Genomic DNA, 23,873 nt, shown 5'->3' with positions numbered 1-23,873 from the left:
TCGAAGCTAGCTGTTAGCATGTAGCATGAAGCTAGTGTTAGGATTATGGTTATGGGCTATTGGGCCACTTTGCTCCTTTCCATGTCTCCATAATGCAGCCTTTGTTAAAGTACTAGTGGAGCAGTCAGTGAAAGAGTACCAGTAGTTCTTTTCCCCCTTCGGCAGCTTTGAGCGTGTCCATTTGTGGGCGTCACCAGAGATGCCACCTGTATCTGTCCAACACAATGACCATATGCACACATTGAAGCTGGATTCAAACAGCCAAACTTATTCATCTGTCATGAATGCTCTATAATCACCGAGCTGCTGTTGCCCCAAGGTGACAGCACCCTTCTATTCCCCCTGCAGTCTGCCATCCTGGTACTAACTAGAGGCCGACCGATATGGGTTTTTCTGAGGCCGATGCTGTTATTTTGGGATTTTTTTTGCCCGATCTGCTCTATTTAGCAAACTTGTAACTGACCAATTTTTATCGCAATGTTTCTTCGCTCCCCTGAGGCCTAGGGAGTTGTGGGAGGACTTTTTTAAAGCCATAATTTTGCTCTTTCCAAAGCAAAAAGCCTCTATCACTTTCGGTCCCAGAGATATCGGCTTTTTTCTGAGCATTATTGGCCGACAGCCGATATTATAAAATCTTCAAATAGTGGCTCGGCCTCTAGTGCAACACACCCTGACTATGCTCAGCTCCTGAAACCTGATGAGATTGGGCAATCTCAAGGTGGCTTTCAAACCCACGATCAAGAATGTGCATAATAAAAAATATATCATTTAAATAAGTGGAGATAATAACATGTAAGATCACTTCTCCATAAACTCTCTCATATACAGAGAAATACTCCCTTTGAATTCACTTCAAAGCAAGAACAGGCTAGACTAAGAAATGTGACTCATTTCCTTCAATATGAGTGGAGAGATTTGCACATTACCTCCATGCAACATGGCCAACAACAAGCAAACCCCGTCATTATTAGGAGAAAAGCTGTCAAAACAGAAACAAAACACCAACATTTCCCTTATCTCTTTTACACAAGAACACAGAAAAAAATGTGAACTTCATGACCTGTAGTGCCGTTTCAAACTTAACTGTACATTTTCAACAAAAGGGAAGATGATCCATGAAAGCTAAAAATCGTCCAGGAGAATACATCCCTCTGAGTGCTGGCTCAAACTCTTGTGTAAGGCCTGGCTCTAACTGTGTTTTCTGAATGACTGGGCTGTGTCCTCTGAGTGCATTTGTCAAAGTGAAGCACTCCAGAGCTGGAGGGACCGCTGAGAGTGACTATGTTATAGCGTTACTTAATGCTCCTCCGCTGTTTCACTTTCAGCCTATGCGCTCTGTGGGTTTGAGCGACTGTCCACTTTGGAAGACGGTGAACGGAAGACCTCACCTTTATCAAGACAAAAAATAATGTATCATCTGAAGGAGGTTCCAGCTCCGAGCCTTGATAAACAGACGGAGTTACATGGAATGGTAAAATTATTTAAAAATAAAAGTCAAAAGCCACAGAACAAAAAAGTGAATGAATGTGAATGAACTTTTCCCATTATGCTTTGAGTCTCGTCTCGGAGACTTTTTCCACGTCATTGCCACCACAACATTTGTATCATCTTTGACCTCCTGCCCTCAAATGTCGCCACTTGACTCTAAACCGAGCACATTTCCTGTTGTGTTGGTTTTGATGTCGTCCCTGTGAGCTCCGTGACCTCTGACCTCTTGCTGTAAAGTTAATGCGTTTGCCAGTGCGGGGTCCGCCGCTCGACCTGGAGTCTGGGCCAGCGGAGCGTTTGGGGCCCGTGGCGGTGGTCTGGGCATGGGAACTGGCTGCAGGCTGACTCTCTTCACTCTCTCTTCTCTCACTGTGTGGAGTGAATGAACTCCCACCACTGTCTCTCCCTCCTCTTTTCTCTCCCGCTCATCCCACTTCCTCCTCCCCGTCTCATCTGTGGAGATTACTGACGCTCTTTTGTATGGAAGAAGTCAGATTTACATAATCCAGTATCCTCAGTGCTTCACCTCTTAACCCCCACCTGAACCGAGCATCAAAACGGCAATGAAAACCAGGAAGAAAAATGAGCAACAAAAAGGTGTCAGAAAAGCAACAGTGACACAATAAAAAAGAGACAAAAACACGATTAAAAAGTGACAAAAATGTGCCGAAAATATGACGAAAAAGCAACAAAAGCACAACTAAAAAGTGATTAAAAAAAACGCAAATAAAGAGCCACAAAGAAGCAACAAGGTGAAGCTACAATAACACAATAAGGAAGCAACAAAAACACAATTAAAACGTGGTCTTAGCTTTCAAATGAGACGTTACTCTGACCTAGAGGCTGTAAGCTCCAGTCTAGAAGCTCTTAGATTTAGGTAAAGCTGAACTGGAGAAAATGCGGAAGAGGTTATATTGTACTTTTAGTTATCCAAACTCTCTGGGTTGGAATATCTGCCAACTGAACAAGTATTTTTTGCAAGTTACGAAGATCCAGAGTCCCAGCCTCCGTCATGTGCAACTCCTTCAGAGGGACGATAGAGAGCATCCTGACCAGCTCCATCACTGTGTGGCACGGGGTCAGCACTGCCTCCTGTCGAAGGAGCCTCTAGCACATCGTGAGAGCAGCGGAGAAGATCTGTGGAGCCCCTCTCCCCTCTATGAAGGACATGTACTCCACCCGTCTCACCAGCAAAGCCGTCAAAATCGCCAGGGACCCTTCACACCCATCACACCGTCTCTTCAAGGTTATGCCTTCAGGGAGGAGACTGCGGAATCTACGGGCCTGTTCCATTCGACTGAAGAACAGCTTTGTAACCAAGGCCATTGGGAAGCTGAACTCCCTTTCACATGCCACTAGGGGGCACTGCAGGCTAAATTAGCTGCAGAAATATAGTTTGGAGTGAGCGAGAAAGCGGAGGTTACTCTTACCTACAATGAAGAAAACAAATCCAAGCTAATCGCGGGCAAAAAGATGGCCACAGCTAGAGGAACGAGTTTGCAAATGAGAGCTTGAAAAACGAGCTGCCGGGAGAGGCTTGTCAACAGTGCAGTTACGCCTCCACGCCTAGTTTGTTGTTTATGCTTCATGTACGTAACTAACCATCAGTGTGATGCGTTAGCATATTGTACACCTATTCAGCCTGTTGTTTTCTTCACTAGGCATTTTTTGGTACTTGATCAACTGACAGCTTTTTTACTCTGCTGGTCAAAAATACCATATCATGGTCAGCTGTGTATCTGTTTGGAGGGATTAAACAGCAAATAAAATGGTCCCATTGCAGTCTTTATCCATATCCCTCTCTGTAGTCCACCCAACCATGTCCTAACACATTATCCCTCTACTTTTACGACATTTTGAGGCGGTCACACATACACGTCTCTCTGCATCTCTTCCCAATCTCTCTCTTCTTTTGCCCCCCCCCTCTCTCTCTCCCCCTCTCCCTCTTTTTAGGATCGACTGGAGACAGCCACAGTCACGATTGTCGGCTCACAAACATCCCTAGAAACAGTTTATGACATGCATTAGTTTGATTCATTGGTGCTGCTGGATTTCTTGTACAAAAAAAAATTGTAATAATAAGTCAACACGCTGCTGTGGAAGCACTAGTTTGGGCCGATTGTAAACTGGTTGACAGCAGCGAGTCTGCAGAAGTCAAGACAAAGACTGCAGCAAGTAGTTTTCACAAATATGCACAGCTTGATAAGCCCTTTGCTGCTAAATATGAAGTTTTACCACAGCATCAAAACAAACAAACAGAAATCATAATTACTGTGGTTGCTGAACAACAGGCATACACGTGAGGTCATGTTGGTGTCGGGGCAGAACTAAGAGGGCAGAGGCAGTGCCTTGTGGGTCAAGTCCATTTCATTTAAATGTGATGGACTGCAGTTGTGGTCCAAACTCTTTCTGGACTTTTCTAATGAATATCTATCACCCCAATTCTTCACAGGGATGAGTTTATAAGCATAATTCACGCCTGATCTATGATTTAGTGGTGACATAAATTATGAGAAACAAAAGTAAAATAATGTGATAATCCAAATATTTCCAAAGAACTGACCATAATATCTGTATATGTATAAAGAAATCATTTTCGATCAAAAGAAAGTACACGAAACAAACCACATCTACAGTATAAGTCGACACGATGAAGCTTTTGCCACAAAGAGCATATAAACACTTAATTTCATTGTCCCCCAAGAAAGGGCATCTGACACTGAACGGGTGCCACATACAGGGAAGGTGGATTACATAAAGTCACAATGCACAAGGTTATACTATCCACATCTTCAAAGGAGTTTTTGACGGCTTTCATATTGGACCAAAGAGGTATTTTTTATTATTATTTTCCCCTGGATAATTGCTATACATTATGATTCCATTCACAAAGCCACTGTTTGTGTGAGAGCTTTAATGCCGGAGCGATTTGAACTTAATGAAAAACAGAATAAGGCACTTGGGTTTTCCTCAAACAGCCACAAAGTCTCAGCTCAGAGCGGGGAATAATGAGCTATTTTTAGAGGGAAAGAAGTTGTTTTAGTTTTGTCACCATCCCAAAGTGTTGAGGACACAGTGAGAAGCGACAGTTTTTGTGGAGGAGACTAAAAAAAAAAAAAAAACATTTACTCTGCAGCGATTCAGTGGTTATCCCTGACACTAATGAGGAGAAATACATCTTTAGGCAGTGGAGGTCTGAACAGATTTGCTTAGTAACATGATTATGATAATGCAGTTTCCTCAAACAGAAATGATAGTCTATTGTGCAGGGGTGTCCACACGTGGATTTTTTGGTCAATTATGCACAGTTTTCTATAGTTTCTATAGTGGATAAGGCTCCAGTGCAAATGGACACTGTTCTAGCCTGTCATGAGATTGCCCTGACTCTGTCGACCAGCTTTCATGTTGTACTGTCCTGTCTAATAAAGCCTGTGTGCTCCAGAACAATGAGCATTATTCATTCTCTTAGGGGTAGTGAACTATTCTAGCCAAAGACATTGATGTGACTGCCACTCACAGACTGGGAAAAACATGGACGTAGCATTGCTTTTAGCAGCTGAAGCCTAATAGGAAATGGGGGCCGGCTCCGGAGGTTCCTTGCTCCAATGACTTTCCAGCCAACCTTTTTTGCCTCTTTAAGTCAGTATTGAATGAAGGCTTGTCATTCTTACCTCCATGTGCTTGTCTTTACACTCGCAACACTCGTCCTATTTTATTGCTACTTTAAATATAGGCGTTGCCTCCGAAAAACCCAGTCAAATTGCTAGCATGAACGAGCGTCAGTAAAGCCACCCGAACTTAGTCCATCACTATTCTACAGTCTATGGCGCCCCTGACGTGAGAACGACGCAAAAAGCTCCAAATCCAAACATAAAGTTGTGGAGACGACCTCACATGTTTCATTTCGGACGTACCCCACTCATCTGCATAATAACTGACAGGTGCAAACAGCGCTTTGGTTTGACAGAACACCCAGGTTTAAAACATAATATAATCAAATGTATAAACTTCTAAAATAGGCTAAAATAGGTCTAGATTGTGAGATTGTCTACTGCTGTAAGGTACACCATTCCACACTGTGCCCCAACTCTTCTTCTTTTGCTTTCTAAAATCACAATTTCACATGTGATCCCCAGTTCCAGCTGAAGGGAGTGGGATGTTTCTACAGATCATCTAAAAGGCAGCGTGAGAAAAACATTTGGAGAAAATCCAGAGCTGATGACGTGAAAGGACACGATCAACTGTGTCTGTTTGTGTTTGTGTCACAACCTGTTTCACACCGAACCATATCAGCCCACTCCGTATCCCACTCCACATCCCACTGCTGCCTCCGGAACCGGGATTGTGCTCATTTTCATGCATCGCCCTGTACACTATTTTTGGTTTTCTTTAAATTGTGGTTCAAACTCATGCCTAAGTTTCCAAACACATTTCCAACGAGCCAACTCCTCATTGTGTTTAAGCACGCTTTATAAATGTTGCTGTTGAGCGCCTGGGTCTTGGACGTACTTGGCCCACACATAGCAGTGCATATGGTTCCTTCTCACATTTTAATGTTGTTGCGTCTGTGATTGGATCAACACCAAACTTTGAGAGAAATTAGTTGTTCTGGGCTTAGTCCCAGACACTGCTTTCCAACAGAAAATAAGACAGACTGGTGTTCTTCTTTTTTATCACAAGTTTGATTTATGTTGCACAAGCTTCGGTGCCTCTTTTTGACATTATTCTCCCAGCCTTTTGTTGCCCTGTTTGAACATCTTGAGATTTGTCGCAGAGGTCTGATGTTTTTGGTCGTGACAGTTCAATGACGTGCTCTGCATGTGCTTTACTGCTGCAGGTTTAGCTCTTGCGAAGTCCTGATTTGAACCTGTGGGTTTATGAGATGCAGATTAATCCTGCTTTAAATCAGTTTGGTCTCTCTTTAGATCCAAAATATTGCTAGGAATTATAGGTTCTTCATTTGGTTGGGACAGTGTAGGTTAATGCATGTAAACACGCCATTCTAGATTGTAGCTAGTGAGCTCATTTCTGATTTCATAACACAAGCTTATTTCCATCCGTTGTCCTGCACTCGCATTCTCAAACACATTTTCACTCATGGCCTATTGTACATGTTTTAGTGGTATTAGAAATGAGAGGTGAACGCGCAAACTTCACAGAGAAACTGACCTTATATGACCTGTTTAAACTTTAAAACTGCATTTCCAAAGCCACGTTCTCTCAGATTGTCTTAAAACGAGCAGAATCACTTTGCTCCATCCTTACGTAACTCTATACTCCAGCCTCTTTCCTCCTCTTCCTCTCACGGACCTCCAGAGTGTAGAACCAGGAAGTGTTTTTGTGTCCCAGTTTTTTTTTTTGGGGGGGGGGGGGGTATCTTGTCCGATTGATCCGTTCCAAATCCCAGCATGCAGCGTGGCATCATTTACAATGATGCTGCGGCCCTGCCAGCTCCCTCCAACTGCTCTGGCCTCCCGGTTTGTTTACTAGTTCTTCAGCCCCAAAGGAAGGTTAAGTAAAAACTAGACTTAGGAAAGTGCTCAAGAGCTCAATGTCTTTCCGAATCCTGCAAACAGTCTGGCAAGTGTGATCTGTATTTACTTAGTATTGTGCTCTATGTTTAGATTTGCTGCAAATTTGCCAAACAAGACACAGAGTTGCACTAAAAATATCAAAAGAGTTTCAGCTCGAGATTTCCTGTAATCCAGTAAAGTGTTTCTGTCACCACCTCATAAAGTATTTCTTTTCCGAGCACTAAAATCATGACAAAACTGAGCCTAGTAAGGGTCTGAAATAAACCTATACAGGAATGTAAACCATGTCTAAACCAGATTCACACCAACTTAAATACACTTTGACTTTTTGGCCAGTGGCTTGCTGTAGATCAGCGGTCAAATCCCTTTTACAGCCCGAAAACCCGCGGAAGTCAGCACTTGCAGCGACTGCTTACACAGCAAAAAAAGAAAAACAGAAATGAGGAAAAGGTGAAGTGAAACTTGCATAAATGTCGGCAATGCATTTCTGTTGTGGGTCCAATAAAAGCCAAAAAATGATCAGTCGCTGCACTCAAGTTTGGAGATTCTGTTGAAAAAATACACCCTGCCCTTTTGTAACTAAACTCATTAGAGACGTCATACAAAGTGTTAAAGGCTACCCAGAGTTATGATCGTGAAGCTTCTATAAATCATTAAGCACACATGCCACAAACCTGCAGCCACTCGAATTATACCAACACACTTCAATCAAAACCATCCCGCTCCTTCAAAAGTTGCAGTCGTAAACTCGCCCCCCCCTGCATCGCCCTCCCTCCCCCTCGTCGCCGGTGTGTGAACTGATTTCCAGCTGCTTTACATTAACATCAACACACGCTGTGGATCTAAACGGCCCCGTCCCGTGATCGTCACAAGACCAAAGCCCCGTGGAAGTTGTAATGTTTTAAGGTAAAACCACTCGCTCGACTGTAAACCTTTAACGACTTCAAAGAGGGAAACCGATGATCGATGACACGTCAAGTGAAGAGGCAAAAACGCCACATATGATTCAAGCGCTTTCTTAGCGAGTGTGTTTCTTGATACAATGAATTCTTAGTTGTTGTTTCTGTATTTCATAATTGTAAATAGTTTTGCCTAAAAAGAATGAGTGGCCCAATTAATTTTGATAAACTCAGAAAAAAAATGGGTTTACGGCAAAGTACAGCTTAAACAATAGCTATATAGAGGATGGAATCAACAAGTTATGCATAATTGACTTGAAAACATTCTTTTGGGTGCCTCGGTATTGATGTTTTTATGTTTTCAAATTTGGTATCATGTCCGTGTAAATAAAAGAAAGTAACGATTGAAAGACTGGGCTGGTCAGGATTTCAAATTGGCCTGGAGCGCCCTCTGAAGGCAGTAGTGGAAATTACACTTTCATAACAGCGAAAAAGATGGAGGGGCACATGATCAGTGGAGCTCCACTTCTCCACAGGGAACGACGTCACCTCCGCAGGACAACGCCAGCCTAAACTGATCCAAACGAACCCTAATCCTGAGCTTAAGAATAGTGGAGTTTACGAAAGGCGACAAATGTGGCGGGGGCAAAAGGTGTCGGTGACATCATCGTGTGGAGAAGTGGAGCTCCACCACCCACGTGACTCTCCATTGGCTGCATTCAGACCCTCTTGGAAACAACCAAAGTATACAGGATTACACAAAACTGTATTGAAAAAAGCAAGACACAACTTTCTGGGTATATTTTTTGTTTTTTTGAGGAGGGAACAGGATAACATGGTGCATTGTTTAGTGTTTTATGAGGGGAAAAAAGTAAAAGGTCTAATACGCAGTAATAAAACTGGTAACACTATTTTACACTACCCTTGATACTTTGTACTTGACAAAATTTAGTACAATGTAATGAGCTTTGTAACAATGTTTAACAAGCTGTACCTAAGGGTTAGAGACACAATGGAATAATGTGTATTAGTACCTTGCAGGTACATAATGTAATAAGACATACGACCTTTAGGCTTAAGGTTAGGCTTATAGTTATATAGTTAGTTAGTTATATAGGGTCTTATTACACTATGTACCTGCAAATGTACAGGTACCTGCTAATACAAATGTACCTGCTAATACACATTATTCCATTGCATTTGCACTACAAGTCATTACAGACATTTTGTTAGGTACAATGCATCAAGGTAGTGTAAAATAAAGTGTCAATAACGCACCTTTAAAAGCTCAAATAACAAAGAAAAAGTACCAAAAAAATCAATTGTGTAGGAAATATCTATTTTAACATCGACAAACTCCCTGTATAGTTATCATTCGAATTTTCTTCGGTGCAATTATGCAACATCAAACAAACAAAAAAATACATAACATAAAACTTGGTTGAGATAAATAATAAACTATAAAAATATTAAAACTATAAGGGCATACACAAAGTAGATTAGAAAAAAAATATGATGGAAAAATAGCAGCAGTTTGACCCAGAACAACAGCATGAATGTGTTTACAGATGCATTGCCATTGAAGCCGGACTGACATCCGCCGCCCTCAATAGATACAAACACCCATTGTACCGCGTCCTCTGTTTTGTATACGCTCATGTCCATTGAAACATGGAAAACATCTAATTTGCAAAACCAGTTTGTGAACTCCACACGCAGTAGCAGCGTGTTTGCTGTAGTTATCTTTGGCTGCTGGTGATGTTTATCTTTCGGTGCCCACCGCTCACTAATTGTGGTAAAGAGAGTGTGAGATTCAAGGCATGAACTTCAAAACAGCTGTCGTCCTAAAAGGGGCGGGGTTTCGGTGACGCCTCAATTAAAGGTTTTTGTGCTGGGACGTGACCCGAGGACTGCTGCTACTCCTGCTGCTGCTGGTTTGAGTTTGTGCTGTCACCACTGAATCATGATCCAGGAATAACTGCGGGAATCTCACATTTCCTTGAATCTCGACGGTGGTGTGGGTGGTTTAGGGTGGGAAGTTCAGATCTCTGAGCAAGACATTACGCACCTCAACTTTAGGAATAGTGTGTAAGCAGCAGTGTGGGAGAATACTTTGAAATTGTGTTTAGTTACCGAATACTGAGCACTTGAAATGTGTTTTGTAACGTGTTCCGTTACTTTGTCTAGTCAGAGTACTGTATTCTGAATACTTTGAATACTTTAGAATACTTTCACATTGATTATCATTATACTTATGTATAAATATGGCGGATCATTACAAAAATAAGGACTAGGATTGTTGGAACACCTAAACTCACTTAGCCTTAACTAGGAACTCTTTAACCCCCGCCTGAACCGAGCACATTTTCTCCAGTTTGACTTTGCCCAAATCTAAAAGCTTCTTGAAAACAGTGACAAAAACGAGAAGAAAACAAGGATGAAAATGCAAGAAAAAAGAAAAGTAACAAACACGTAATAAAAAAGCAATGAAAGTACAACAAAAAAGTGACAAAAAGCTGCTACAGAGCAAGTGACAAAAAGCCATGAAAGTGCAGCTAAAGAGTTACAAAAACTCAACACAAAAGTGGTACATTTGTGATGAAAAATGCCACAAAAAACGGGTTGACAACACGGTAACAACACGATATCAGATTTGTTGGTCTTAGCTTTCAAATGAGGCGTCACACCTATAGAATGTAGCAATGAAAGTTTGATACTGGGATGCATTCCCTTGATATTTGGAAAGTAACTGTATTCTAAATACTCTCAAATGAAATAGGGCTAGGCAATATATCGATATTTAAGATATATCGACATATTTTTAAATGAGATATGGAATTAGACCATATTGGATATATCGGGATATTTCAAACTCAGATAAGCTATGAAGTTAACAAAAAGAAACAGGTTTCAAGACGATTTTTGAAAAAGTTTACGTAAACAGAGCACTTTATTTTGTTATCTCTTTATATATAAATGCTGCCCACAGAAAAAGATTGCCCTATTTTATTTTCTAGGCTATTTCTATTAAAGATGTTTTTTTAATTAATTTATTTTTTACCCCTCCTGGAAGCACCACCTTAACGTGGTGGAGGGGTTTGAGCACCCGAATGATCCTGGGAGCTTTGTGCCCCTGGTAGGGTCTCCCATGGCAAACCGTAACCGTCCGTAACTTCCGTGGACCCACCACCTGTAGGAGGAGCCATAAGGGGCTGGTGCAATGTGATTTGGGCAGCTCCAACAGCAACGGACAAGTGGAAGAAAATGGATGGATGGATGGAGGGATATTTTTTTATTTAAATGTGCACCTTACGGAACTTTGTTATACAGTGTTTATGTTTACATTTCATAGTGAGTCTTCAATAAAACTGCTCGTATTTGGCTTTGACTTTGACATAACATTTCATTTCACAGCTCTCACTCCCAAAAAATATCGGGATATGATCGATTGAGGTGGGTTTTGGTTTTCGCAGATAAGTGTTAATGTGCATCAGGGAAGATGGAAACAGATTTATGACAAAAAGTTAAAAAGTATAAAAAGAACTTGTGATAGAAGGCCGAGCCGACCTTTTGACTGGAGTGGGTAGAAGCGAAGAATAAAGTAATGCCGTCAAACACAAGTTATCTAATCCCAAAAATATTTTCCTGATGTGCACGATACCCGCCGTCCCTGCCGTTGCGTTCACACTAACAGCAGAGTGCTAAAGACCAAGCTGGCCAACTAAAAAGTTGCCCAGAGATGCCGACACTGCTTGATCTTCAGAAAACTTGCTCTGGGATATATATTTTTGTTAAGCCTTAAAAGTGCTGCAAGACTTCAGAGTAGTTAGTGCAAGCTATGCTTTTGCTTGGTTCTAACACGTAGGCCGCCTAAATGAAGATTTATCCGACATCACACGTAAAAATAACTTCTTCCAACAAGATAAATGAATGTGACCAAAACAAGAACAGAAAAAGCAATAACAGCGGAAAGTCAGTTATTATTACAGCTACTTCCCCAGCTGAGACATACACAGACATCGTCATACTATAAATATAAATATACTAAAGCACGTCGTAATACAGGGGTCACTTGAACATAGGGCAAACCACCTTCAGCCCCTGTGTGTATTCATGCTCTGTTTGAGTTAGTGAGACCTGTAATGCTTTCTCCACATGTCATCCCTGTGCAGTGACAGAGCTGACACTAAAAAACACTGATAGATCAATGCAGCACGTTAAAAGCATCTCTCTCAAGGTGACTTTGAGCAGTTCAGACTGAAGTCTGATAAATTATTCACACTTTTTATTATTAATACCCCACACTGGAGTTCAGAGCCGTCAAAGTTCAGAGCAAACACTTCACTTTTATATTTTGGGACATTCAAGTTGGATAAACTCAATAATAACCCTGAGTCATTTTGTTTTCATGTTTGCTGTTCAGAGAAGCTAGTGGATTTACAATCATATTCCTTGTTATTTCAAGCATATACATTATTGTTGTGTTAAAAGGAGAGTTTCTTTGACCAGTGTGAAGTAAACACTTTTCTGCATACATTGTTCTGACAGAGTGAGGTCGTGAGAATCGCAAGAGAACTTAAAAATGATCAGTTAGCAATTCACTTGTTGCTTCCAACATCATCCAATTCCAGGTCGTTCTTTGGAGCTGCTGTACTTCCTTAATAATTATTCACTTTTAGGTTCAGATTATTTTTGAATAAATATGTCTTAAATTAGCTTTTCCTTCCAGTGTTTCTTTGAACATCTTTCTCTTCAAAAAGCTACGCAGAAAGTTCCTAAAGCAGTGGTATTCAATTGCAGTTACTCAAGTACAAGAACTTGATTACTTGAGTGAATGCAGGTTCTTTAGTAACTTCTGAGACAAAACTGTCTGATGACTGTGGCCTTATTAGCAGTTATGCATTTTTCACCACTTTAGTCCTTATAATGAATGAGTGCCAACGTTTAGTAAATCAGCCCTGTGAATTTACTGTATACTAAATGCTAAGAAGTATTTTCACCAGTACTTTTTGTACATTATACAAATAATACTTTGGGGAACAACTTTCAGAGGCAACATTACTCTTAATGAAGTAGATGTTTTGGCCACGATACCCTCCTCTTCATGGTGTTTCATACGAAGAGCAAGAAAAGCACTGATGACAGAGTGCTGACATTGCTGCCATATCTTTAGTGCATGAACTCATACATGTAAACACGCCGCACCAGTGTGGGATCATTTACATCCATTGTCCCCCACTCGCTCTCTCAAACACACTCCCATTCATGTCTTTTTAGTGATAAGGGAAACTGCAGAAAGTCCCTATCGGGCCAGGGGTCAAACCACTTTCTTGCCCTTTTTGGGAACATGCTCTGTGGGAGGACACTGACCTGCCATCATGGATTGTCTCTCGACTGGTGTCATGTGAATGGAAGAAGTGAGGAATGATGGTCTACTAATAATGACGTCTATGGTGCCATTTTGGAGCAACAACAACAGGTCTAAACCAGATCTAAGGTAGGGCTCACTCACTTAGGCCTATGTAAATGGTTGCTCAGGGCAATACTTGTGGAAAATCTATCAATTTTGTAATGTATTTCACATTCTCTGGCCATGTCCAAATTTCATCTTCTTTCTTTCCTTTCCTTCTGTTCCGGTGAAACATTTGTGTCACTCATAATAAAGTCACAATACTCTATACAGTTTAGCACACCTCCAGAACCTCTCTCCTCCTCCTCCTCTCGGTCGGCGCCGCTGCGGTCCGTTTGCTTTGCCTTGGACTTAACCACAGTCCTCTCCAGCTCCTCTGAGCCCATATGCTCCTGACAAACTTCTCTGCGGTCTGACTACGTACTTTAGTAATTGGTCTGGCATTAAGGCAACAATTCTCTTTAATATCCAACACCCCACTAACACTATGGGCCCAGTTAATTGGCCGAACGTATAGAATGTACATTGGTCTGGGGAAAAATGTTTGGAGTAGTCTTTTCCATTCCTGGTTTTAGTCTCTTTTTTTTCCTTTTTGGGTGAGTTTTCCTGAGGCAGCGTTTAGTGGCTATGTGCATACCCCATCTGTGAGCCAGATCAGGGCAGGAGAGGCGAGGAAAGAAAGAGCGAGTGGCGAGAGAGAGGGAGACGGTCTTGGAGCGTGAGTTGGCAGCTCTGACTCAGACTGGGTTTTTTGGAAAAGGGAGAGCGTGGACCTGACAGACTTTTCACAACTGTACTCACTGTATACGGCCTCAAAATGAACAACAAGGCTCTGTATTTGCACGGAAATGTGTATGCAAGTTGGTATAGAAGTGGGGAAAAATGGTTAGCCATAGAAAGGACTTTTTTTGCTGGATATAACAGCTTTGATGAGGGAAAAACAACAAGAGATACGGTATGTCAAAGTGGCCAAATCCAGAAAGACAAGCTGCTTTGCTTTTGGAACGCACTAATCAGACTTCTGATTAGTGTGTCGAAGTACTCAGCTTCTCACGTATCTGCTCTACTCAGTAACACATGAGGGTTTCCATTTAATATAGATACACAGATAAACATACAATACATGTTACTGAAAGAATAACAGAACAGTGATGAAGAGCTTTGTGAGCAGTGATGTTGACAAATGCTGCCTTTTGGTGGAGTTTACGGGATTGTTAAGAGGTGCCAAGGCAAATACTACAAGAAAGAAGCTGCTAAAAGACGAACTATGAAAGTAAGCCACAGGCTAACGTAATTTTTCATGAAAACAAAACAAAAGTCCTATGAACGAATTGGGAAAGTGTAATTAGATGCTTCTGTTGATTGATAAAGATAACATAACTTTGACCAGCATACAAATAGCTTGTTATGTTTCTTCCTAAACAACCCTATCTCCACAACCCTAACCTTTACCCTAATCTCAACCTATCCCTAATCCTAACGATTTTAAACCAACCCTCGCAATAATTGTAAAGCATAAAATATTAACAAATAATACAGTCATGGATCTGCTCCTACCAGCAGAGGGCGCACTATCACGGCAGATCCACCTCAGTGTCGTGGATCTGTCTCGGCTCCGTGTCTGCAGCTTTCTATTATTGCTTTTTAGGCCTGGTCAGCCCGGATTAGTCCTGGGGACGCTCGCCTAACAGGGTAGACCAGGCCCTGGACTGGAAACGGGGCTTTACATGGCCCCTGAACATGCTGCTCACACTATCACTAATAATAGGTCTTCAGGATTCAGGACATAAGTTATCCATAGGGTTGTCACGATCATTTCTATATCGACAGATGAATAACAGATAAACGATATATTGTTGGGCTCGATATTTATCGTCTGTACATTGATTAGCATTACCCTGCTATGTTTTCTTTGAAAACTTTGAAACAAATTGATTTACTGTATATTTCATGTTTATTGCAGCTTGTGTGGTATTTTAGGACATGATGATGCACTTTTAGAACAAAGGTTTACTGTCACTGTTGTTATGCCTGAGAGTTGACAGTATCGAGTATCGTTAAAGTCAATAATATCGTTTATAGCGATACTTTCCTGCCCTGCAATGATTGTTGGATTGATATGACTTAGTTGCACAGTGACCGCAAAGTTCAAAGAGCTTTCAGCGACATAAAACATTTCAGACATTTTCTCATAAAGCAGGAAAATCATGCATACTAGAGGCTTGAAAACATTCTTTCAGGTTCCTCAACCTTGACATTTTATGTTTTTTTGAGCACAGAAAGGGCACGGTGATGGATTATGAGCTTTAAAAACAGTTTAGTGTTTCCTCTCAGGAGCTATAAAATCCAGGAAATACAGATCGGATCACACCCCAGCAGGAGAACCAAAAAATTACTAAAGGATTTCTTGAATGAATGAAGTGAAAATCCAAATCCAGATGTGTTTTTTTGAACATTACCATTTACTGTACTGTGTTTTGCATGAGGATACATACATTTCGAAGCAGCTACATTCTCAAAAAGAAGAAGAGTACAACGGCCAACTTGAAATGCATACACGGCGTCATCTCTCTGCCGGAACATATGTCAGCTGCTGAAAGTCTACCTCTGAATGTGAGTGCGAGTACAGCAAACATAGTGAATAGCAGACTGTATTTGAGCACCAGCTGTGAGAGAGAGGCGGAGGAGGGAGAGAGGGCGAGGGGGGGGATATGGAGGTGAATCTTTTCATGACAAAGCGTGTGGATAAGCAGGTTCAGCCCACGCACAAGACACTGCTCCTCCTGTGCGCACTCTGTCTGAGAAAGTCTGAGAGAGAGCGGAGGGGGAATGTGCTGTATTTAGCTGTAGGTTTCTTACAAATCAGCAGCCAAACACAGCGTAGAGAACAGTTACCAAGAAGAGCAGTTGTAGAGCGGGCGACTTGGATTGGGATTTAACAGTTTCAGTGAGTCATTTCACGTAGCCTACTTTCCCAATTGTGCTCTGCAAATAAGCTTGCCTTGCCCTCCAGTGTTACATATTGAACCCCGGCGCGTCACGAAGCATGTGTGTGCTGTATTCGCTCTTTACACTGCGACATAAACACTTTGACACTAGTTTTTTGTTCAGTTTCGGAGCAGTACCTTCACCTTCTAAGTGCTACCGGGCCTAAATCATGATAACCAGGTTTAAAAGGCTGTAAAATAGACCAAAATAATGATCTACATCTAGATTCAAAACAGCAGATGACTCTTAGAGCATTTGTGTCTTTCTGTTTCTGCTGATGAAGTGACTCGCATCCATTTGCTTTGAAAGCGGGCTCCAGTGCGGCTCCACGTGTGTCGTCAAACAACGTCCGCGTGGTGTTTTGGGTGCAGACAAAGACTCGCCCCTGAGCCTGATCACCTTTAAGGCTTTGCCACAGCTGCTAGGTCTCTTCCTCAAGCTCTCCTACAAAGACGACTGAAGCCACAGCAAAAAAAAAAAAAAACACACATAGCCCAGATGGAGGAGCAGGGTATTTTATGATTCACTATTAGTCAGCACAGAACACACCAGAAAGACCACAGACCAGGAATGACGAGAATTTGTGTTTGTCCAATAATTCAGTGTTTCAAACTAAATAAAGTGCTGAGATTCAACTTGTGGGATGATTGCTGTTAGAGCAAAGTGCTACTTCTAAATGTAGCCCAGGGAGAAAAAAAAAAACAGGTCTAAAGTGGAACCACCAGAAAATAAAGTTTGCACAATGACTGATGGGGCTGGACTAAAGGGTCGTTTTCTTGCCCAAATTCACTCCTTCTTTACATGAGTCAGTGACCACAGGAAGGAACTGGCTACTGCATGAGACACTTAACAGTGGCCTGCTTTGTGTACGATTCAATCTAAATAGAAGACATAGTAAAAACATGCTTTGGTTAAGATTTGACTGAAAGTGATACATTTGGTTGTACATTATGTGGGTGATATGACAGAAATAAAAGTCCTATATTCAATTCGGTTTTCCCATACTCAATTTCAATTTGATCACTTAGAATTGTTATAATGCCATCTGCTTCTTCAGAGATGTCATAGTTCCCTGTGACAGTAGGAGAATCACGATATACTGAGCTCTCTAAATTGGCAATTTGTCACAGGGTTGGATCAATAGTTATTTCATTTTATTTCATTTATTTATGTTGTTGCTGTGACATTGTTTCAGTGTAAGCTTCTGCAATGTCAAAAGATCCAGCGTTGCATTCATTTTTATCCAAAATCTCATATGGATGATGGGAGAGTGTGACCACAGTGCAACGCCTTCTCCAGCACATCCCAATGATTCTCAATGGGGTTAAGATCTGGACTCAGTGGCGGCCAATCCATGTGTGAAAGTGACGTCTCATGCTCCCTGAACCACTCTTTCACAATGTGAGCCCCGTGAATCCGGCCATTGTCATCTTAGAATATGGCATCATGGACGAAGTAATCCGTTGATGGAATAACCTGGTCATTCAGGGTGTTCAGGTCGTCAGCTGATTTCATTATTTGGGCACATAATGCTGCTGAACCAAGACAGGCAGTGTATAGTCACTCCTATTATACTTCAGACAAAATTTAAGTGGATGAGGTTTAAAGAAATGTACAAAAAAGGCCATAAAACTCTCCCCAGTGTTTCCTCAAAACACAAGTAAACCGACAATAACTCAGTCTCTATGATAAAGTTCCCAGACTCCTCCGTGCATCCATAACTGTGTCCATCCCCACAGTTAAGTTCCTGACAAACATTATTGCCAAAACTTTGTGTCTCTACATTTTACAAACATAAACATCACCAACTTATACCGCATAGATGAGATTGGTGTTTACATCGTTCAAATTCTTTAATCACTTTTAAAGTCGTGCTGGCCTCATGCATAAACATCTGATTAATGATCTTTGAACGAGTCTCCAGGAGGCGTTTGATCTCCCGGCTCCCGAGCCTTGGCTCAATAAATCTGTTGCAAAACAGAACTGCTGGAAAAAGTCCAAATGATGAGATTTGCGATGTTAAGCTTTTATGAATGCGACTTTTGTGTGCAAAACATTTCAGTAATCAGATGTAAATATGGACTCGCTGTGGCCTTGCTTTACATTTTGTTGCCAGAGTATTTTTGAATATTTTCTCTGTGCACTGTTTGTAATGAACTTTCCTCCAAGTGCGGAGCCAACAACAATACGTAATGAGTCAGGTTTAGAAGCAAAGATTCTATGCGCTGATACACAGCAGTGGCTTTCAGTTTCACATCTTTGTTGTCTCTCTCAGCTTTTTGTTTCAATAAAAAACGTCACTTTGTTGAAGGCCAGCTAACTTTGTTGTATATGTATGTCTTTAATCCTAGTCCCTTAGCAACACTCCACTCCCAGCAAAAGCACTTAAACCAATGCCATGGCGCTGCCGACTTCTAAAGCTAATCTCAAACACATGAATGAACCGATAGAGGAAGGGATATTTAGGGTAAATGGGGCAACATAGGCACGCGTGTTGATAGGAGATCATAAAGGTGAATTGACTTGTTTGTTTTGGGACAAGCTGCCTCCTACAGCCCGCTTCAAAATATCTCCCTTGTTTACACTGAACATGTTTATAATGGGGGGGGCTGAACCAGGATGACTCCAGGGCGCGGTCAGTAATATCCAGGAATAAACTCTCCCAAGAAATACTAAATTGTTTTCTGTAAATGATGCGACCTATTTGAATGACTGAGGTTTACTGTAAATGTAAATGAAAATGTAAATGTAAATGACTGAAGCATGGCTAAACCAGGACAAAAGTCAGGTCTAAACAAGGACTGGTTAGACTCGGATGACCGCTCAGTTCAGTAGATATCCAAAGAGCTGCAAGATGACGAGGAAACCATACATACAAAATTGTGTTACTTTCCTGTAATCTTTTATGCAAAAGGATGAAAAACAGCAAATACCAGCCTAGGATTAAAGGATTACTTAGTTTACTGTATGTGTTTAGCGATCTGTGTGTGGTTCCTTCACCAGTATTTACAGTAGGTTTGAGTCAAGGCGCTGAGTCAAGTGGGAGACACCCGACATGTTATTGGCAGCCGTAGCAAAGGTTGTTGACAAGTAACTTATAAGATGATTGAAAGAAATAAACTTATAAACAAAGTGTGTCAAATAGTCATTTAAAGCAGTAAAGTAACTTGTTTACCTTTCATAAATCCTTTTCGTAGTCGTAGTAGGTAATACAAGTATTAATGAGATGATTGGGGGTCTTCCATCTCCCCCGGTGATTAATGGGCAGGCTATTGGGCAAAGCTAACTGCGGGCTAGCACCACTTAAACACTATTTACAGCCAAGTTTGAGTGAAAAAAAATATTTTCATTGTGTAATTGGATGTACAATATCTCTCTCTCCCTTTGTCTTTTCTGTCAGCGTAGTATTTACTCTCACGGACAATTAATGAGTAAAAAAACGTAACATGCTACGACACCTGCAGTGGCGCTTATGGCCTCTAGGGGCATGAGTTACTTAGTAATGCTTTAAATATGTTGTAAATAAATAAAGCACACATATCGCGAAATATCTTCAATAACCTTCCGTATTTGATCTGGCAAAATGTAAAACAAAAAAGCCTTCCTGGAGCTCTTCTGAATCGGAATATAACCTCTGGGGAAAGGGGAATCTTTTCATTTCAAACATATGCTTTGGGGTCTTCATAAATTTCAATTATAACCCTTCCAGTGGACAGTGATTGCATTACAAGATCTTGGCAGCCGTTCTTTCCTGCAATGGTTTCAGATCGCACGCACGAAAAAAAAAGTTTCCACCCCAGTGCTAACGCTGTACACCTCTTTATGTGATGTTGAAATGGCTATAGCACGTGTCTCTCTTGTATTCACTACTAGCTGATGATAGAAATGTCACTTTAAGATTGTTTAACTTCACATTTGCCAGAAAGGGTAAAGAATAGACAGATGGACAGGCGGTTCTATTCAATGAACTGTCCACTAAAGCCTCCTCTTCTTCTTACACATAATAAATCAGCCAATCGGGCATAATATTGACCACCCACCTAATACGCAACTGCTCCTTTTTTGAGACACTTTTTTGCCCCAGTAGGCTTTCACAGATTGAACAACCAAGAGTGAAAGGGTGCGAAGAGGCCAAAATCTGTCCAAAGTAGGACTAGACCAGGGCTTCACCAGGCCATCCTAAAGTCGACAGTCAAAGAGCGACTAGAGCTGGGTTAAAGAGCTCTGAAATTGCCTTCCCCTGGCCTGGTCACACTATACTTTATCCACAGTTCTCTATTCTATACCAAGAGTGCTTAAACCATTCACACTGGCAAGGTGGGTGAAGTGTTTTGCCCAAGAACACAACAGAAACAGACACTGGTTGAAACTGGGAACTGGCAACAAGAGACGCTTTCATCACATACATACAAACACATCATGGCTAACACATACCTTGAAGACAACTTGTTTACTTACTGCCTATAGCCCACGCAACACTCGCCATGGGTTTCAAGTGGTGCAAAAACAGGACCGTATGGCATTAACAACTCAAAAACATTCCTGTAAGTCATTAAAATGTCCTGCATATTCGCACGATACAGGCATGTGACTGAAACCAATGAAACTGTGCCACCTCTTTCTCGCCTCGATGTCTTGTTTGTTTCCATGAGGTGTAAGAGAGGACCTGACCTGATCAATGCAACGCACTCCACCCAAGCAACTGTCATTATAATCAATACGGTACAGCAAAAACAAGAGGGGACACTGTGGTCATTGAGCGTCATGCAAAAAAAAAAATCAAATTACTGTTCAATATATGCAGCTCGACACTTGTGTCTGACTTCAAAATAAAGAGCTCGTATGCATAAACACTTCATTAATGATCTTTGAACTCATTGAAATCCAGCCGGCGTTTCATCTTTAGATTCCAGGAATAACAGCTCAATAGACAAGACCATGAGGTTGGGATAGGAAAAATGCAAATTCTGGTGAGATGTAAAGAAGACAAGCCTTAAAATCATGCATAAATGAGGCTTTAAAACACTCTATTGGGAGCCTGATAATGATTATAGCATAATAAGGTCTGTGTAAGAAAGAACAAAAAGACAGAAAAGCGAAAGACTGGGCTGGTCCAGAGTTTTACTTGGGGCATGGAGCTCCCTCTGCAGGCTGTAGTGGGAATGACACATTTCAAACTGTGAATATAAACTTTTGCTTTCATCCATCAGCACGCTCACAAATGAATGGAGCCGTGATGAGCACATTTTGAGCGCAGAACTGCAACAAAGTCCAACAAAAGGAATACTCTACATTTTTTGATTTGGAGAATACATTTGAGAATACATTTGCATAACAGTGACCACCGGCCCAATGTACAGCCACACGTATCCGCACACGCAAAACCCACGGCCGCACACGCTCTCGTCTGCGCGCGTTAAAGTGCCGGCGCTCGTGAAAATGTTGCTCGAATTCACAAGTCAGCGGCCGTTTGCTTTATGCCGCGTCAGCTTCAATTGACCAATCATCAAGCCTCGTCTTTCGCTTTGTCATTTCCCACAAAGCATTTCAGTCCGAATTCTGCATCGCTCGTTTATCCGTGCCTTTTATTCCCTGTGGTGGGGCAGATTTCGGTGTTGAATGAGGCTAAAGTTGGCCGCACATGTCGCAGCCTGCCAGGTCCTGATGGAGACTGATTGGGCTTTGAAAACTGCAAATATGAATAAAAATAACATCTATTCCATCTTGTAACCTCGTTCGTGTTTATTTCGGTGGATTCTAAACTTTTATGGTCACTTTTTTTTTTTCAATGAAGACTTCCCCATTGACATTGTTACCCCCTTTTCATACTTATTTGCTTATGGAAGGCTCATGCAAACTACAATGTGCAAACTCACAACAGCGTGTAAAACTAACACTTGCAACACATCTCAGAGGGGACAACCTAAATGCCAGATTATATGGATATCATTTTGCCAGAACTTATTAAACACAAGAAACATGACATCTCCATAAAAAAATGCACATATAAAATGAGTTTGTGTTCACTTGAATAGGCAAACATTTACAAAAGGCTCCTGTTGCCATTTTTATAGCACACAGAGAGGCTGTGTTAAAGGTAACGTGTAGGAGGAGTTAAAAGTTATAATGAAATCTTTCTATATTCTTCATGTGAGTTTTTAAAGTAAGAATAAAGCTTTACATGCCTTCTACTACATGTAAGTACGCTCAGTACACGACCAAACGCACGTTCTTGTTCAAAAGTCGTATTTCAAAATAAAAGCATTTTTAACTATGTCTTACCTGGTGACAGCTCCCCGTCACTTTGCTCTCCTGAGTCTGAATCCATCTTCTGTAGTTCACACGGATCTCTCTCTGCTCCTCCCGGATTGTACTTCCCTTGCAGCTTCAGTGCCTGATTTCTTCTTTTTCTTGGTCTGAAAAAAGTTTGTTTCGATAAGCCTGCGTGCAGAAGCTGGATGTTCCGCTTGCAGCTTGCAGGAGGCTGAGAGAAACTGCTTGTGCTGCTGAGCTGAGCCTGGTGCTTTTTGTGTTACTGCTGCCACTGAGACTGTTCCCAATCTGAGGTTTGGCTCCGCCTCCTTCCACATTTTGGTCACGCCTCTCTCTCTCTCTCTCTCTCTCCCTCTCTCTTTCTCCCTCTCTCTCTCTCCCCCTCTCTCTCTCCCTCTCTCTCCTCCTCCTCTCTTGCTTCTTTCTCAGGCTCTCTCTGTATTCAATAAGTGCTCCAGCTCTCTTCTTTCCAAAAGTCCAGTGGGTGCTTTTAAAGAAAGGATGGCAAAATCACATGATAGTTTAGACTTAAAGGGAATAGTAGGATTTTTGTTGTGGTTAAAGTCAGAATGGAATTGAACCTAAAGAGACTCCCTTTCACTTCCACAAGCACCAACATCTGGACTCAAGTTCGAATTGATGAGTCTCCAGTAACTGACTGAACTCTGGAGGTTCTTAGTTTTCAAATGAGAAATGGGATGTTCACATATAGTCAAACTTGTATTTGTGCCCTCAAATAGAGTTCAAGTTCAGTTTTAGTGCCGAGAAAAAGCACATCCTACAACCTTAAAATTTGACTCATGAACTCTATTCACAAGATTAAAACGTTAGTAAAAAGGCAAAATTGGCGATATACAGTATGTCAATGTCAATTTTATTTATAGAGCACCTCTAAAAACAATCTCAGTTGACCAGTGCTATATAGGTACAGTAACAATATGTACAAGATACACAATAAAACGTATACACAGGTAATATAAAAGGCACAAATTGTGTCTGGTCAACATCAAACTGAAGGCCAAATACAGCAGTAGGAGTAAAATAAAGCAAATCTTATGACTGCCAACACCTGCATGGAGCAGGTCTGCATTGATCAGGAGTGCTCAGGAGAAAGCACTTGACCGTGTCCCTCGTGGTAACCTGTCAGGGCTGCTCCAGGAGTATAGGGTCTGGGCGGTCCGTTCCCTGTATAACGTACCAAGCAGCAGCTTGGTTCACATTTCCGGCTGTAAGTCAGACCTGCATGTTGGTCTCCACCAGAGCTGCCCTTTGTCACCGGTT

The 23,873-nt window shown here is 41.5% G+C and overlaps 1 protein-coding gene across 1 annotated transcript in view; it reads right to left on the bottom strand.

Annotated features, from left to right (window-relative positions):
• The window catches only part of tnfaip8l3 (tumor necrosis factor, alpha-induced protein 8-like 3), a 41,494-nt gene extending 18,629 nt beyond the window's left edge, over positions 1–22,865 (bottom strand). The window contains exon 1 of the mRNA XM_079554856.1: positions 22,602–22,865. Coding sequence (XP_079410982.1) covers positions 22,602–22,647 — 46 coding nt within the window. The 5' untranslated portion in view covers positions 22,648–22,865. The remainder of the gene's footprint in view (positions 1–22,601) is intronic.
• Between the last annotated feature and the right edge of the window lie 1,008 nt (positions 22,866–23,873).

This window comes from Gobius niger (genome assembly GCF_951799975.1).
Source record: "Gobius niger genome assembly, chromosome: 4".
Taxonomy (NCBI): domain Eukaryota; kingdom Metazoa; phylum Chordata; class Actinopteri; order Gobiiformes; family Gobiidae; genus Gobius; species Gobius niger.
The sequence above is the reverse complement of the archived record's forward strand: the minus strand, read 5'-3'. Positions and strand labels throughout refer to the sequence as shown.